The following is a 16,787-nucleotide window of genomic DNA, read 5'->3' as shown; positions in this document are numbered from 1 at the left end:
GGCGATGGTTTTTTAAAAAAGAATAAAAAAACCGGCCACGAGGCTACGACCCACTGATACAAGCTATAGTGAATGTGATTAATAATTAATCAGTGATGTCATGTCCTACTACAAGTGGCCTAGGCTACCTCAGCCTCTCGCATCCTACTATGAAGCGAATTATGGCTTCTGTTAATTCATCCCCTCTGTCTTCTTGTGTTTTTCTTTATGCATGCTTTTCCGCTCACTTAAAATAATAATAATAAAAGTGGGTCCGTTGTTGCTTTTGTGATTAACATGATATGCCTTTCAGCCTGTTCATATTGCACACCATGATTTTGATTAAGAAAGCTACCGAAGTCTGGCCTTGCTTCTACATTGCAATTACATCCCGAGTCTACCAAGTTTGATACAATAGTAGGGGTTTCTTTTTATACCAATACAATGTGTATCAGGATCTTTGAAAATTGAAATAGACAACCATAAAATCTCTGATTACGAAATATATATTAAAGAAGTTGGGGAGGGTCTTGCCTTTGCCTAGCCCATAGTAGTGAGATACAGAGAGATACGTATCAGAGGAACGTCATTTCCAACAGTGGTGGTATCCTATTGCATTTAATTTGATATGAACCTTTGAAAATAACAATTTTATTTGGGGTGGGGGGGTGGGGGTTATAGATATTTTATATTTAAAAGTTAGTATGGTTATTGGTGTACTGTGTTTAAAAAGAAGGAAAGAAAGGAACAAATATACACTTAAGGTGATTTCATATGGCAGTTTTGTTTCGATTCCCCCAAGGCCAGAAAACACCACCACTTGCTTTATTTATTTATTTGGTATAGTAAAGAAGGGGAGGGGCATGAGCATGTGCGTGCGTATTTCCAGGTATTTAAAATAATTCAAAGGTCTAACCAAAGTCAAGCCTCGAAGGGGCAAAGGGAAATGTTGGTTTTGTTAAATAAAAGACATTACATTAGTGGCTGTGAAATGCATCTCATCGCACCATGTGACTTCTCCACTACCACGCCACCTCACCTCCTCATGTCTTCTATTTAATATTCAACCAAAATCCTGCCCCAATAAAACCATTGTATTTTTATTATCTAATTTAAAATTGAAATTATAATATAATATTTAAAAAAATTAATTATAAGGATTAATTGAATTAATCATGTTGAAATTTCCAACATTTCAAGTCGACTAACAATATAGTCACGTTTTTGTTGTAAAGTCTTTTTATTACAAAAATAAAAACAATATAAAAATTTAAATAGTTTTTTTTGAAAAATAATTATTAGTAAAGTAATAAAATGTAAATAATTTGATTGATAAGGCTATGGTGGTGTTATCTATATAACACTAGTAATATATTACTTCTGTTTTTAATTTTCAATTAAGTTGATAGTTGATTTACTTATGATAGATATAGATAAATCAAAAGTAGAAGGAAAACATTCATTGGTGTTCCTAAACATTATATAAATGATTAGCATTACATTTTTAACGTTTATGATTACAAAATTTATAAGATGAAAACAAATATATATATATACACAAAAATGGAATTGGCTTACATATATAAAAACATATTATACATTAATCTTGTAATTTATCTAATACTATATATTCCTATGAAAGAAATACAAAATATGGGAGTTTTTATAAAACAGAAAATAATAGAATGGAGGATACCAACTTTTGATTTAACGCAAGCAAACACACGATTAATCGTCATTATTTGTCTAATTCCACTGTTTTCCATCAACACCACGTCCTTTCCTCCTTTTCTTCAATTCATCTAATTTACTATCATTTCCGGACTCTCATGTGCTCATTTCTGTCTTCAATAAAATAAAGGGTAAACTTCATTGTTACAAACTAAATGATGAGGAAGTTTTTGTTTTAAATTATTTAATTAAAAAATTTATAATTTGGTAAGTCACTAGACTGTTAAAATCGATATTATATGATTTTCTCTGTTTGCACTGTCAGTATCAATTGAAAATTCTTTTTCTCTTCTATAGCTCTTTTTTTTTCATTAAACAACTTTGGATGTTATAAATATGCAAACTAAAATTCAAATAACTTTTTTCTCTGATCTCTGACACTAAACATTAGATCGACTTGAATTTAAGGCATATTTTTCTACTCATTGATGGGTATTGTCATTGAATTGTCGCTTAGAGCTTGTTCGCGAAACATTTAAAAAAAAACTTAATAGCCCAGTGTCTTAAATAAATTTTTTTAATAGTTCAGTGATTTAAATAAAAACTTTCGAATAGTTTAATAACCAAATTGTAACTTTTTTTTAGTTAGGCGAACAAAACGAAAATTTACCCGTAAATTAGTAATTAATGGTGTAGTTTACCTGAAACACCCTTAACCCGTATTCATCGTCGAATTCGGGTTATGGAGAATTACCGAAGTTTATAGATCAAACAGACAGAAATTTCAAACATTTCATATCATATAAAATTCAGGTTTGAAGTTAATCAAACTCATGTATATTGTCCCTTATTCGAGCCTTCGAGGCCAAAAATACGCGTTAGAAACAAGTTGGGACTAATTCGAAAAATCAGAAAATTTTCAGAAAACATAGAAAATTTCAAAGCTGTAGGGGTCACACTGCGGTGTGGTCAGGCCGTGTGACTCACACAGTCGAGAGACACGTCCGTGTCTCAGGCCATGTAGCACTTTGACTTTGTCACATGGCCAAGTCACACGCCCGTGTACCCTTCGAAGTAACCTCACACCCTCATGTGTCAGGCCGTGTGTCAGGCCATGTAACAGCCTGACTTGTAACCCTTTAAAAACTATAGGGGGCACACGGCCGTGTCACCTAGCCGTGTGTCACACATAGCTGAGACATACGCCCGTGTCTTAGGTCGTGTGGACAAAAAAATGACCACTTCCAAGACATTTATTTCACTCTTTCAAGCACAAACCTACAAGAAATTTGTACGTGTATACAAGACCTTTAAACATACTCAAATTATGCAAAAAATGACTAATCTCAATACCAAATGTTCGTACAACCAATATGCCAAAAGACATCTCAATCATCAAGCATCAACTTATATATATACGTATATACATGAGCACATTTGTTCAAACCTTAACCATACATATCTAATTAATCTCAATACAATTTCCATGTTATATAAAAAATAATCTCACTACATTTGACCACATTTATACCATTTACCAACTGACTTGTTTCCATACCAATACATAACACAATTGACACATACCAACCTTATCATATTAGGCATACCATATTTCAATCATGCACATCTGTTCAAGACTTTTCCAAAACATACCATGTCTTGGCTATATTGAGATCGATACAACATATACCAACTTTGGTTATTTCTAAACATGCATTAAGTTAACCATATTAACCATAACTAACAAGATATCAATAGTACCTTAAGTACCTCAAATTCAAGGCAACATTTCATGCCATAATTGTCAACAAAAATGACACACATATATATATACCAAACTCATCAATTAAACATTAGACATAGTCCACCTATACATGAGATTATAACCTTAACCAAGATATCAAAATCTACTGATATAATCGCTAGATAGTGTGATTGATCTCCGACAAACTTCCAACCCGATCGAGCTTCCGATAATATGTAAAGTAATTGATAAACAACTACGTAAGCAATGAATGCTTAGTAAGCTCGTACAAACTTTAAACATAAATTCCAATTCAATAATAAACTTTACATGATAAATATAAGTTATACCAATACCTCAAGATTTATGAACTACATAACCACTAACTCATAAAAGAGTAAGTCTATCAACATCATATATCTATTCGTTCCTAACATAATAAGATTTTATAAAATGTTTTACACCATCATTAACATTTTCATAAAACTATGAATAACTTCCTTTACTTACTTTCCATTCCATATACTAAACATAAACTTAAATAACAATATCAATGAACTAATTAATATATTTATTCATAACATAGGCAAGTTCAACCATAACATATGTAATTTCTCATACATAAGTGATTTATTCAACTCATCAATCCTTTTTCATCATATCACATTTCATTTATATAATACTAGACATAAGCATATACATCAATCATAATCTCAAGCTTGACATAAGCCTAATCACCATCATCAATACACAAGTTAGTGCATTTATGTATATAACTCATTTTCATGTTTCAAATCGCTATCCCGTTTTCAATTCTCATACAATATCATCCAATATAAATCATAGTACCGTTTAATTTAATTATCCCTGTAAGAGCCCATTTTTGCCCGGGCCCGCAAACCAAAAATAAACCCAATTTTATAAATAAAAATAAAACCAAATTTTAAAATGTCCACAGTCCATTACAGTAGGCCTAATAAGGCCCAAATCAGTCCAAATCACTACCCAAACATTAACTAAACCCAAACCCGTTAGAAACCCAAACCCACTAGCCTAAAAAAAAACCTTTGGCCCACTGAGCCCAAAACGCAAAACAGGAGCAAGGAACCCTAGCAACTTTCGGTTCCCAGCGCCGCAGCAGAAGCACCTCTTCACGCTCCCTCCGCACGTGACGAGACTCCGTACGTGCGCGCCCTCATCTTCGTATACGACACGTCCCCCGCCGTACGCCAGGCCTGCAAACAGAATGAAAACAACGTAGCAAAGAGAAACCAATGGGGAGTTTTCTATTTTATTTTTGTTTTTGATTCGATTTTTCAGGTTCTTTGTCGAATACAGATATAAGAACCGAAAAAACTCCTGTAAAAATTTACACACATTCAATATACTCATTGTGAATACAAAAAATCAAAGAAAAAAAAGGTGATTCCCTAGTTTCTTTTCTCCTTTTTTGGCTATTCAGTTTTCTTTTTTTCTTTTCTGTGTTCAATCGTCAGATTTTTAGGTGAGAAAGTGATAAAGAAAAAGAGGGAAAACGTACCTGGCAATAGGATTTCGGCCTTCTCCGTCGTCATCGGAGAGCAGGTCGGAATCGGAGACTATTCGCATGCCTTTGGTACGCAGAACGGCGCAGAGCCTTCCTTAGTTTAGGTTTTATTTTACTAAAACTGATAGGCTTGTTTAGGGTTGTTTTAATTTAAAGCGCAGGAATTAAAACGTCGCCGTTCAGAGCCAATACAATGGCATTGAAACGGCGTCGTTTCGAAGACCCGAGCCGAACGGTGACCCGATCCGGGAAGGATCCGCGCACTATGGATCGTTTGGTTTATTTATTCAACAAGTCCCTCTTCGTTTTGATTAGTTCCAATTTGGTCACTTTTGTTTTTTTAAAATTTATACTGCGTATTTAACTTTGTTTGCATGGCGATCCAAGGTTAAGCGATGCCGTTTTACATTTGATTGCTATTATTCTATTGTTTACTTGAAATTGCTAATTGAGTCTTTTAAGGTTGAAAAAGATTTCATTTTAGTACGAATTTAGTTTTTTAATTCAATAATATTTTTAAACGTAAATTAATCATACTTTCATATATTATAAAATTTAATACTATATTTAATTTCAATAGTGTTTAAATTTATTATAGTTTAAATTTTAAAATGTAATAAATTATTATTTTAACTTGTATTTTATGTTTTAAATTCATTATGCACTAATACTTGGAGTTTATTGTATTTTTTAATTTTTTATTATTCTAATTTTATTTAAGCTTTGATTTAAAATTCATTAATTATTGTTTTCAATTATAAAAATCTTTTCATATTAAATTTTGATTTCAAAAGTTTTTAAATAAATCAACTTTTATATTCATTGTTTTTAATATTATTTTAATATTTAGCTTAATATTATTTTTGAATTTGCTTTTAATATATTTTTAGAAATAATACATAAAGTCCTTCAAATTATTATTTTTAATATGTTTCAAATTCATTAAATATTATTTTAAAATATTATTTTATTTTATTATACTTTTATTTTTCAATTTGATATATTATTATAAATTTCATCATTTATCAATACACATCTTAGTAGATTAGACATAATTTATATATTTTGATGTTGTATAACGTGAGTAAAATTATTGTTGCTACTTTATTTGTATTTATTTATTGCTTATTTAGCTACATCTTAGTTTAAGTTTGAATTATCATTTATCGTTTTACATTACATATCTCTTTTAAAATTTTGTACCTTTATCATTCTATTTCATATTAAAAGGCCTAGCATTTATAATCCTCGAGAAAATTGAGCCCTAATGTATTGGGTTTCAATTTTCCTTGTTGAATCTAAATAATCAAAAGTTTTCTTTAATCAAAATACATAAAACTCACTCTCGGGAATTTGATAAGTCGTGTCCGAATGTATTGGATGTGACGTGTCATTTTCTCGAAATGTGGATTTTAAAAAGAAAAAAAAATAAGGTCAATATTCAATGCTCAGAAATATGAGAAATCGTGCCCTAACGTATTGGGTTTCGATTTTTCATCGGACTTAAAGTAATTGAATATCCTTTTTAAACCTCACCACGCAAGTTTTAAAAATCAAAAGACAAACTTATTCTCGAGGACTAAAAATGTCGTGTCCTAATGTATTGAGTGTGTCATTTTATTACTCTAAGATAAGGAGGTCTTTGGTATTCGCATCGATTTATCCATGCATCTTTTATAAAATTAACGCTAATAAGAAAGGGGAAGGATCGTATTTTAAAAGCTTTTCAAAGTTTCAACACTAAGACATAAAAGCTTTTCAAAGTTTCAACACTAAGACAGAAGGATCGCATCGATTTTGGGCGTTATGAGGGTGCTAACCCTTCCTCGTGCGTAACCGACTCCCGAACTTGTTTTCTCAAAATTCTCAGACCTAAAATTATTTTCTAGGTGATTCGATCACACCTTAATAAAAAAGGATTGGTGGCGACTCCCATTTTATTTTCAAAATCGATCCCCGTTTTTTTTAAATAAAAAAATGTTTCGACAACCCCTATTAACACGATTCAGACTCGGACGGATACACAGATCCAACCTTTAGTGACACATCTGTATTAAGCTTAATACACGAATTAAATATGCAAGTTGCTTAATATTTGTGTTAATGAAGCACTTAAAAGAAGCTTCATTTATATGTGTTGCATTGACAATGAATTATAAATAGAACCCTTGTATGAGTGAAAAGAGATACGAAAAAGTTCTTTGTTAATTTGATTTATTGTTTACTTTTTAATGTTTTTATTTGATTATTTTATAATAATTTCATATTATATTTTTTTCATTTTCATTTGATAAGTGACGGTCATAAGCGATTTATACAATTACATATATATTAATTTTCAGCTAACTTTTCTTAATCGAAATTTCAGCTAAATTTTCTAACTTAGGCCCATCTAACTGTTTTATTTAATTGAGGAATATTTTAATATTAGATATTATGTTGTATTTAATTTCAATTTGGAGAACAAATGTACTCTTTATTTATAGGATAAAGTAATTTTGGTCCTCAATTTAATTTTTCGTCTTTTTAATCTTTGAATATATATTTTTGTTAAATTATTTCAAAATGGATGAAAATATTAACGTCTGTTAGTTTTACTGACGTGACGTACACGTGAAGTGCCATGTGGATGACATATTAGCATTTAATTATTTTTTAGAATTTTAATAATATTATAAAAATTATAATTTTTATACTTTTTAAATAATTTTATTGATTTTTAATTTTAAAAAATATTTTTTTAATTTTAAAATTTAAAAAAAATTAATTAAATGTTGATGTGTCATACACGTGGCAATCCACGTATAACAATAACCATAGGATTAACATGTAACACAGGTGCAAGCATTCTTACTTAACTCCTCATCCAACTAACACCCATATCCACGATTTCCTGAGCACAACTGTGACTACTAGAAAACACATATTCTGAATTTTCCATAGCAACTAGCACATTATAGGAAAAAATTTGATTAGCACATCTTTGTGAATCTTGTAGCCGTAACATTAGTCATATGGCCAGCAACTGCATTATGAGCTCTTGGAATATGACGTATACAAACCTTCCAACTTAGATTTATCATTTGATGAATAAAGCATAATTCCATCATCTTACTATCAACTACTCCACCGGCTACAATCGTCTCCACAAAAAGAGAATTATCACACTCTATCTCTAATTGTCGAATCCCCTTCTCCCATGCTAAGCGTAGACCCTCTGGAATAGTTATCGCTTCAATCTTAAAAATTTTGTCTTTACCTAGCAACATCGAGAATCCCCATAACCAATTAACATCAACATCTCTAATCACTCCGTAATGGCAGCATAAGTTCCATTTAGCGACACTACCCCATCTGTATTAAGCTTGCTCCAACCTTTATTCGGAGCTGACCACTGTATAACAATAACCATAGGATTAACATGTAACACAGGTGCAAGCATCCTTACTTAACTCCTCATCCAACTAACACCCATATCCACGGTTTCCTGAGCACAACTGTGACTACTAGAAAACACATATTCTGAATTTTCCATAGCAACCAACACATTATAGGAAAAAAATTGCCATTCTATCTCTTGACTATCACAATCTCCAATGTTTTGCAGGTTCCATATGATCTATTCATCCAGTAGCAGAGAAAAAAATCTTACCCGAGCATGAGTTGGCACAATTGACCACCAAACAGTCCTAGAAAAGGTGCAATCTCGAATAGCATGGATCCTCGATTCATATACATTGCTACATCTCGAACAATGGCTTTCATTCACCATATGTCTCCTTACTCTCTTTCCATTAGTCAGTAATCTATTCTTCTACATGATCCAAATGAACACCTTAACCCTTTGAAGCACCTTGGTTTTTCATCAAATTCAAAACACTAGAATTATCGACCGAGCCAAGTTGGTGAATAACTCTATAAGTCTCTGCCGATGGAAAACTATCCTTTGTCGCCTATCTCCATGATAGCTGATTTGGTCCTGCATCAATCATAAGAGGCAACACAACTGTTATCTGTAACACAATATGATCCAGAAGAACGCTCCTTAATCTAGCCCAATCCCAGCTACCATTCTCATCCACTATATCACAAACACGTAAAGTGTCATTTGGTTGTTCTGAGCCTCTATAGAACGCTTTAAGTGGACCTATCGGACAAACCCAATTATCATTCCAAAAAATTTTCAGATGATTATCCCCTATAGCCTAATAGACATTATCAATTACATATGTCCATATCTTTGTTAGAGATCTCCATATAAATGAGCACTTGCTCCTTACAATAGTATTTGGTAACACCTTATAAACATTATATTTATTTCTCACAATTTGTACCCATAATGCATCATTTTGTGTAAGCAGTTGGAAACCTAACTTCAAAAAAAAAAAAAATCTTGTTTTGATCAGCTAAGTTTTGCACACCAAGACTAGCAACACCTACAGGTCGACAACAATCATCCCAACTTAACAACGCCAGTTTTCTAGCTTCAATAGTGGTTCCCCAAATAAAATTGCGAACTAATTTCTCAGTTTCACCATACATAGAGACAGGTATATGTACTCTAGCCATGAAATAATTCAGTATAGCTAAAAGGATTGGTTTTGCTAACGTTATTCTGCCAGTCAAAGATAATTTATTCCTTTCCCACCCATTCAGTCTGTTACGGACTTTATTAACCACAAATTCAAAAGTGCTTACACCAACTTTCTTATAAATGAGAGGCATACCAAGATACATTCCAAGATCCTCAACCCGAACAAACCCCACCTTCCTATATATAACCGTAGCTAAATCATCTGGTACATTAGGTGAGAAGAAAACATGAGACTTATTCCTATTCACCTTCTGACCCAAATAATAACAAAATGTATTCAGAATATCATTAACAATTTTTGCTTGCCTCGGATTAGCCTCACGAAAGAGCATTAAATCATCCGCAAAGAACAAATGCGATAACATCGGGCCCCTCCTAAATAACAACAAAGGCTTCCACCTCCCCTGAGTGATAGCTTCCTCAATTAAGTGTTCTAGTTTCTCCATACAAACCACAAATATATATAGCGAAAGAGGATCCCCTTGTCGAATACCCCGTAATGGTTTAAATTCATCTGTAACCGCGCCAGTCTAGAACACCTGAAGTGATGATAATGATCTACAATTTAAGATAACAGTGTTTAACATAGTCGGTAAACTTGCTTTTGAAAGTGTTCTTCTAAGAAATCCCATCTAACTCAATCATAAGCCTTTTCAATGTCAATTTTCAACACCATCCCACATTTTCTGCCTCTGAAATTTCGCATAGAATATACTACCTCCTGAGCAATAACGATGTTATCTAAAATGTTCCTACCCATCACGAAACTAATCTGGTTCTGTTTAGTAAGCTTAACCATCAATGGACATAGCCTATTAACGATTGTCCTTGTGACGATCTTATATAAAACAGTATATAAACTGATTGGCCTCGTCTTTAATGTATTTACTTATATGATTTAAAAATTAAAATTCAATGGATATCGTTGTTAATAAAATTATGTTAAATTAGGAGGAAGCAATGAAGTATACAAGTTCACATACCGTTCATGAACCATATTTAGACACGTAATTAATAAATTAATGGGTAATTGTAATATATTAAAATAAATATAATTATTATATATGTTAGATTATAGTGCACTCATAATATTAGTGAAAAAAATTATACAATTAATAATCTCAAAAGTTTATATAAAAATCAAACGAATATTTAGTTGAAATGGTAAAATTAAATAATATAAAATTTATTATACATCATAGGTTGAAATATCACTAAGATTAAAAATTTATTGAGTTTATATAAAAAAATATAAAAAAAAAACAAAAACATCCTCATGATTAGAGGTGGTCATAGGCCGGATCAAGTCAAGGCCTGATTCTAAAATATTGTCAAGCCCAAACTCGATTTCGGGCCAGGTTGCCAACAAATTTATTTTACTATTTAAAAAATAATAAAATATGAAAAATATATTTGAGTTATTATTTTATATATTTTTGTAACTTAATTTTAATTTAAAAATATTTTTTATTATTTAAATTGAAATTGGGTTGGCCCATGTTGGCCCGAAGTGAAAAAATCATTGCCCAAGCTCAACTCGAGTTAGGCTGAGCCTACTGGGTTGAGCAACTATTTAGCCCTTAGACAGGTGTACTCATGATTATATAACTTACTTTGTATGCAAAATGACATTTTAGTAAATTTTAACTAAGTTGATGCTCTGATTGACTCGTGGCACTAACTCAATTAAAGGTTTAGTATAAATATATATTATTTAATAGGTGGTATATGATTCACTAATAACATGTACTTATACACATACAATGCATCAAATATAAATCTATTCAATTATTCACATTAAAATAATTTTAAATGATTAAAATTTGAGAAAATATTTGATAAATTACTCCGTAAATAAAAAAACACATGATAATTTTTAAACCAAAATAAAAAATACTAACCCTCCAAATTATTCATATTTAAAATTAAGGGAGTGCATTCACAATATTATCTATTGAAATTTAATGGTTAAATTAAACAAGGGAATAAAACACATTTTGGTACCTAAAATTTGCTTCAGGGTTCAAATTAATACCTAAGGTTTTTTTTGGTCCAATTAGGTACTTGAACTTGGCTTTAAGGTTGAATTTGGTACCTAAAACTTATTTTGGTCCAAATTGGCACCTGAACTTGGTTTCTTGGTTCAAATTGGTACCTAAACTTGGCTTTATCATCCAAATTAGTACTTATGGTAAATGACTTATTTGAATCAATTTGAACTATGGAGCCAAGTTCAGGTACTAATTTGAACAAAAAAGCTAAGTTCAAGTACCTAATTGGACAAAAAAAGGTTTAGGTTCCTAATTGGACAAAAAAAAACTTTAGATACCAATTTGAACCTTAAAGCCAAACTCAGATACCAAAATGCATATTTATCCATAGACAAGTATAAAACTAAATTCTAAACGTAGAATGACTAAAATTTAAAACTACAGAGTATAGGGACTGAAAGTAAAATTAGACCTATGACACGAATGTATATGCAATTAATATATGGATTGGGGTTTATTTTAGTTATTCTTTTGGGGGTACTTCCAACAAACAGTAGATGCCTGCAATCTTTCTGGTCTCCAACGCAAGGAAAAGTGTGAGAAAAAAGTAGAAGGAAAAACTTTCCCTTCTACCAAACAAAAGAAACGTTACTAAAAGCATAGGAAAGTGGAAAACTCAGAAAATATTTTCCCTTTTGGATTCCCACACTTCGTTCAAACTTTGATCTCCCATCTCATTGCCTTCTAAAAAGTCCCAGCTCTGCTTTTTCTTCAAATTTTCAAAACCCCCAAAATCCAATTCTCTCTCTGTCTCTATCATAAGAGTGTGTTTGTTAAGGTATTTTGGCTTTATTATTGTTTTTTTTTTTATTATAAAAATTCTGGCTTTATTGTTAAAGGCTATAATTTGGGTTTTGGTAGCCTTTGAGGTAAAGATCTTTGGTTAACTGTTAGATGTTGGTGGCTAATTGGTAGTTTCTAATTTGGTTTTTTATTTAAAATTATTTTCTTTTTAACAAAGACCATTTACTTAATTGTTTTAACACCAAAACTTAGTTGATCTTCAATTTTTTTTTCTTTTGTGGAATAGAATCGACCAGGATTTTTTCATTTTTACTGTGAAGCCCCCTTTTTTTGTGTAAATTCTTGGTTGTCCCAGCTTGTTATAAGATACCCATATTGAAAATATAGTGAATGATTGTTTCTGGAATTTTGTTTGCTTGTATTAAATGTTTACAACAGAAACTTTGTTGCTTGGTGAGGTAGGAAGGGGTTTTCTTTTTTCATTTACTAAATAGGATTAGTGTGACTGTTTTTCCTCTTTTTACTTCTGTGTTTCTCCCTTTTTTTGAAGGATTTTTTGTTGGTTTATTTTTATTTTTTGAGTTTTTGAGAAAAGACCCTATTTGGCTACTGTGGAGATCTGGGACTTGTTTAATCTGTTATGCCCAATGAGGGCTTTCCTTCCATCTGATTTATGTAAAGAAACACAGCTCAATGCCATTAATCCTCAGTCTTGGCTCCAAGTTGAAAGAGGGAAAATTTCCAAACTATCATCTTCATGTACCACCACCTCTTCATCCATGTAAGTTTATTTTTTTTGTTCATTTCTGGGATTCTTCTATAGTTTTCATTTTTTTATTGAGATTATTTTGTTGGTATAATTGTTGTAGAGAATCATTTATCAAGGTTCCTGAGCCACCCATAGTGCCATTCTTTAAACCTGTTGATTATGTAGAGGTCTTAGCTCAAATTCATGAAGAACTCGAATCTTGTTCTTTGCAAGAGAGATCGAATCTGTATTTATTACAATTTCAGATCTTTAGAGGGCTTGGGGAAACCAAATTGATGCGGAGAAGCCTCCGGTCTGCTTGGCAGAAGGCTGGGACGGTCCATGAGAGGCTTGTGTTTGGGGCATGGTTGAAGTATGAGAAGCAAGGGGAAGAACTTATTGTTGACTTGCTTGCAACTTGCAATAAATGTGCACAAGAGTTTGGACCGATGGATGTTGCTTCTCAGTTTCCGGTTGAGGTAGATGGGGCTTCGCAGGAGACCGTTGTGACAGACGGGGAAAAGAGCCTGAAAAATGTGAACTTTTGGATAGGAGATGAGAAAATAGTTTGCCGTAGGCAGAAAATAGCTTCTCTTTCTGCCCCCTTTCATGCTATGCTTAATGGTTACTTCAATGAATCGCTTTGCGAGGACATAGATTTATCAGAAAACAATATCTCTCCATTGGGGTTGAGGACCATCAGTGTGTTCAGCGTGACGGGCTGCCTGAGTGATGTCCCACCTGATCTTTTGTTAGAAATATTAGTTTTTGCAAACAAGTTTTGTTGTGAGAGACTCAAAGACGCTTGTGATAGGAAACTCGCATCTTCAGTTTGCACCAAAGATGATGCTGTGGAGCTTATGGAATATGCCATTGAAGAGAATTCTCCTGTACTTGCTGCATCATGTTTGCAAGTTTTTCTACACGAACTGCCTGATTGTTTGAATGATGAAAGAGTAGTGGAAATATTTAGCCATGCCGATAGACAACAGAGATTGATCATGGCTGGACAGGCCACTTTTTCTCTTTACTGTTTATTAAGTGAAGTAGCCATGAACCTCGATCCTCGATCTGATAAAACTGTTTGTTTCCTAGAACAATTGATTGAATCTGCTGAAACCGACAGGCAGAGACTGTTAGCTTTTCATCAGTTGGGATGTGTAAGGCTTCTGAGGAAAGAGTATGATGAAGCTGAAAGTCTTTTTGAGAGAGCTGTAGGTTTAGGTCATGTTTACTCTATTGCAGGTTTGGCTAGATTGGGTTACATTAAGGGTCATAAACTTTGGTCTTACGAGAAGCTTAGCTCGGTGATTTCTTCTGTTAATCCACTAGGATGGATGTATCAGGAGAGGTCATTATATTGTGAGGGTGATAAGAGGTGGGAAGACCTCGAGAAAGCAACCGAACTGGACCCAACTCTTACCTACCCTTACATGTATCGGGCTGCTTCCCTAATGATGAAACAGAATGTTCAAGCTGCTCTTGGTGAGATCAACCGAGTTCTTGGGTTTAAACTTGCTCTAGAATGCTTGGAACTCCGATTTTGTCTTTATTTGGCTAATGAGGATTACAAAGCAGCCTTGTGCGATGTTCAGGTAATTCTAACACTTTCCCCAGATTACAGAATGTTCGAGGGACGAGTGGCAGCGTCCCAGCTCCGCACACTTGTGCGTGAGCATGTTGACAACTGGACAACAGCAGATTGTTGGATGCAGCTATATGATAGGTGGTCTTCTGTAGATGATATAGGATCTCTCTCTGTAATCTATCAAATGCTTGAATCCGGTGAGGCGAAAGGTGTTTTATACTTCCGACAATCATTACTTCTCCTCAGGTATCCTCAGACTTCCGAACTTTACGAAACCAAGCATTAACTTTTTTGAAAAAGAAACATGTTAATGCATCTAATAAGTACTTATGAATGCCAGAATTATGCTTATATGACTTGCAATGATTTTGTGCCTTGACTTGATCAGGTTAAATTGTCCTGATGTGGCTATGCGAAGTCTAGAATTAGCTTGTCAACATGCGTCTAGTGAACATGAACGCCTGGTTTACGAGGGATGGATCCTATATGATACCGGTCACTGTGAGGAAGGGCTTCGAAAAGCGGAAGAGTCTATTAGAACCAAGAGATCATTTGAAGCCTTCTTCCTTAAAGCTTATGCATTGGCTGACTCTAGCATGGATTTTGCATGTTCTTCAACAGTTATCTCACTGCTTGAAAACGCCTTGAAATGCCCCTCGGATAATCTTCGGAAAGGTCAAGTAAGGTTTCTTTTGCCCTACCTTTTTCATTAGAAAAATCTTTTTCGTCACAACAGTTTCTTCCAGGGCGTACAATCGTATTCTCGTAAATATTTTTCAGTAAAGCAAAAAGATATATTCTTTGTCGCCGTCAAGTAGTTGTATCACTAGCAAAAATCATGTCTCATCTTGTGCTTCACCAATTTCAATGATTTCGGTTTTGTTGTTAGAAAACGTGCATAGCAGGCAGGACATTTCGGTTTTCGGCATGTATGTATTATCTTGGTTTGAGCCTTTTTTCCTTTTTCTTTTTCAGGCTCTGAACAATCTTGGAAGTGTGTACGTTGATTGTGGAAAATTGTACTTAGCAGCCGATTGCTACATTAATGCCCTTAAAATACGACACACCAGAGCCCATCAAGGCCTTGCACGAGTACATTTTCTCAGAAATGAGAAGGCTGCAGCATACGAGGAAATGACTAAACTGATTGAAAAGGCTAAAAACAATGCATCTGCCTACGAAAAGAGGTCCGAGTACTGTGACCGTGACCTCACCAAGGCAGACCTTGAGATGGTCACTCAATTAGATCCACTCCGTGTGTATCCTTACCGATACCGAGCTGCGGGTCAGAAAATGTTATTCCTTTTGCCAAATAATACTGTCAATAGAAAGTTCTATTGTAGCTGATACTAAAGAATATGTTGCTTGTGTCAAACAGTGTTAATGGACAGCTCCAAGGAGAAGGAAGCCATTGGTGAACTATCGAGAGCTATTGCATTCAAAGCAGATCTTCACCTTCTTCATCTACGGGCAGCCTTCCATGAGCATGTCGGTGACGTCTTGGCTGCCCTCCGAGATTGTCGAGCCGCCCTCTCCATAGACCCGAATCATCAAGAAATGTTAGAACTACACAGCCGTGTAAACAGCCATGAACCTTAAATCTCTCTTCGTCCTTTTTTGATTTCTTTTCTTTTCTTAGGTTTAAATGTAAAATGGGGAAAAAAGGAAGAAATAAATGATAACATAAAAGGGTTGGGGTTGGGGAGGAAGAGATTTTGAGAAAGTATACATAGCAAAGTGTGGGTATCATTGTTCCTTCTGTAATTTATCCTGTTTTTAAGAGTTTATGGTTATGAAATTTTACAATGCCTGGTTGGCCCTCTCTGCTAGAATGTAACTTTATATTGTGGATATACAAATTCATTTGTTAAGGGTATATCATCCTTCTTTTTTAAGGGTATAATGAAAATATTCCAAATTTTGGTTTGGGGTGGCTTTGGCTCTAACGACACTGATTGCCTTTACCCCCTTGCCGGCACCACCACCACCATCTTGGCCTCCTATGGCATCGATGGCAACGACCTTCGCCTGAGAGTGATGGCTAAATCTGGACCTTAACATGTTGCTAAACTTGAATCAATGCGCATAGAAGACAATGTCATTGACACCCGAAAAATGATGC

General features: G+C 33.6%; 1 protein-coding gene across 1 annotated transcript; it reads left to right on the top strand.

The window, feature by feature from the left end:
- The first annotated feature begins 12,056 nt into the window (after positions 1 to 12,056).
- LOC105790687 (ETO1-like protein 1) lies at positions 12,057 to 16,541 on the top strand. Its single transcript, XM_012618411.2, has 5 exons — positions 12,057 to 13,110; positions 13,199 to 14,911; positions 15,054 to 15,345; positions 15,641 to 15,950; positions 16,044 to 16,541. The coding sequence occupies exons 1-5, from the start codon at positions 12,977 to 12,979 to the stop codon at positions 16,262 to 16,264; spliced, it is 2,670 nt and encodes an 889-aa protein (XP_012473865.1). The 5' UTR covers positions 12,057 to 12,976; the 3' UTR covers positions 16,265 to 16,541.
- The last annotated feature ends 246 nt before the right edge of the window (positions 16,542 to 16,787 follow it).

This window comes from Gossypium raimondii, chromosome 8, assembly GCF_025698545.1.
Source record: "Gossypium raimondii isolate GPD5lz chromosome 8, ASM2569854v1, whole genome shotgun sequence".
NCBI classification, from domain to species: domain Eukaryota; kingdom Viridiplantae; phylum Streptophyta; class Magnoliopsida; order Malvales; family Malvaceae; genus Gossypium; species Gossypium raimondii.
This window is presented reverse-complemented; position numbering and strand designations above follow the sequence as displayed.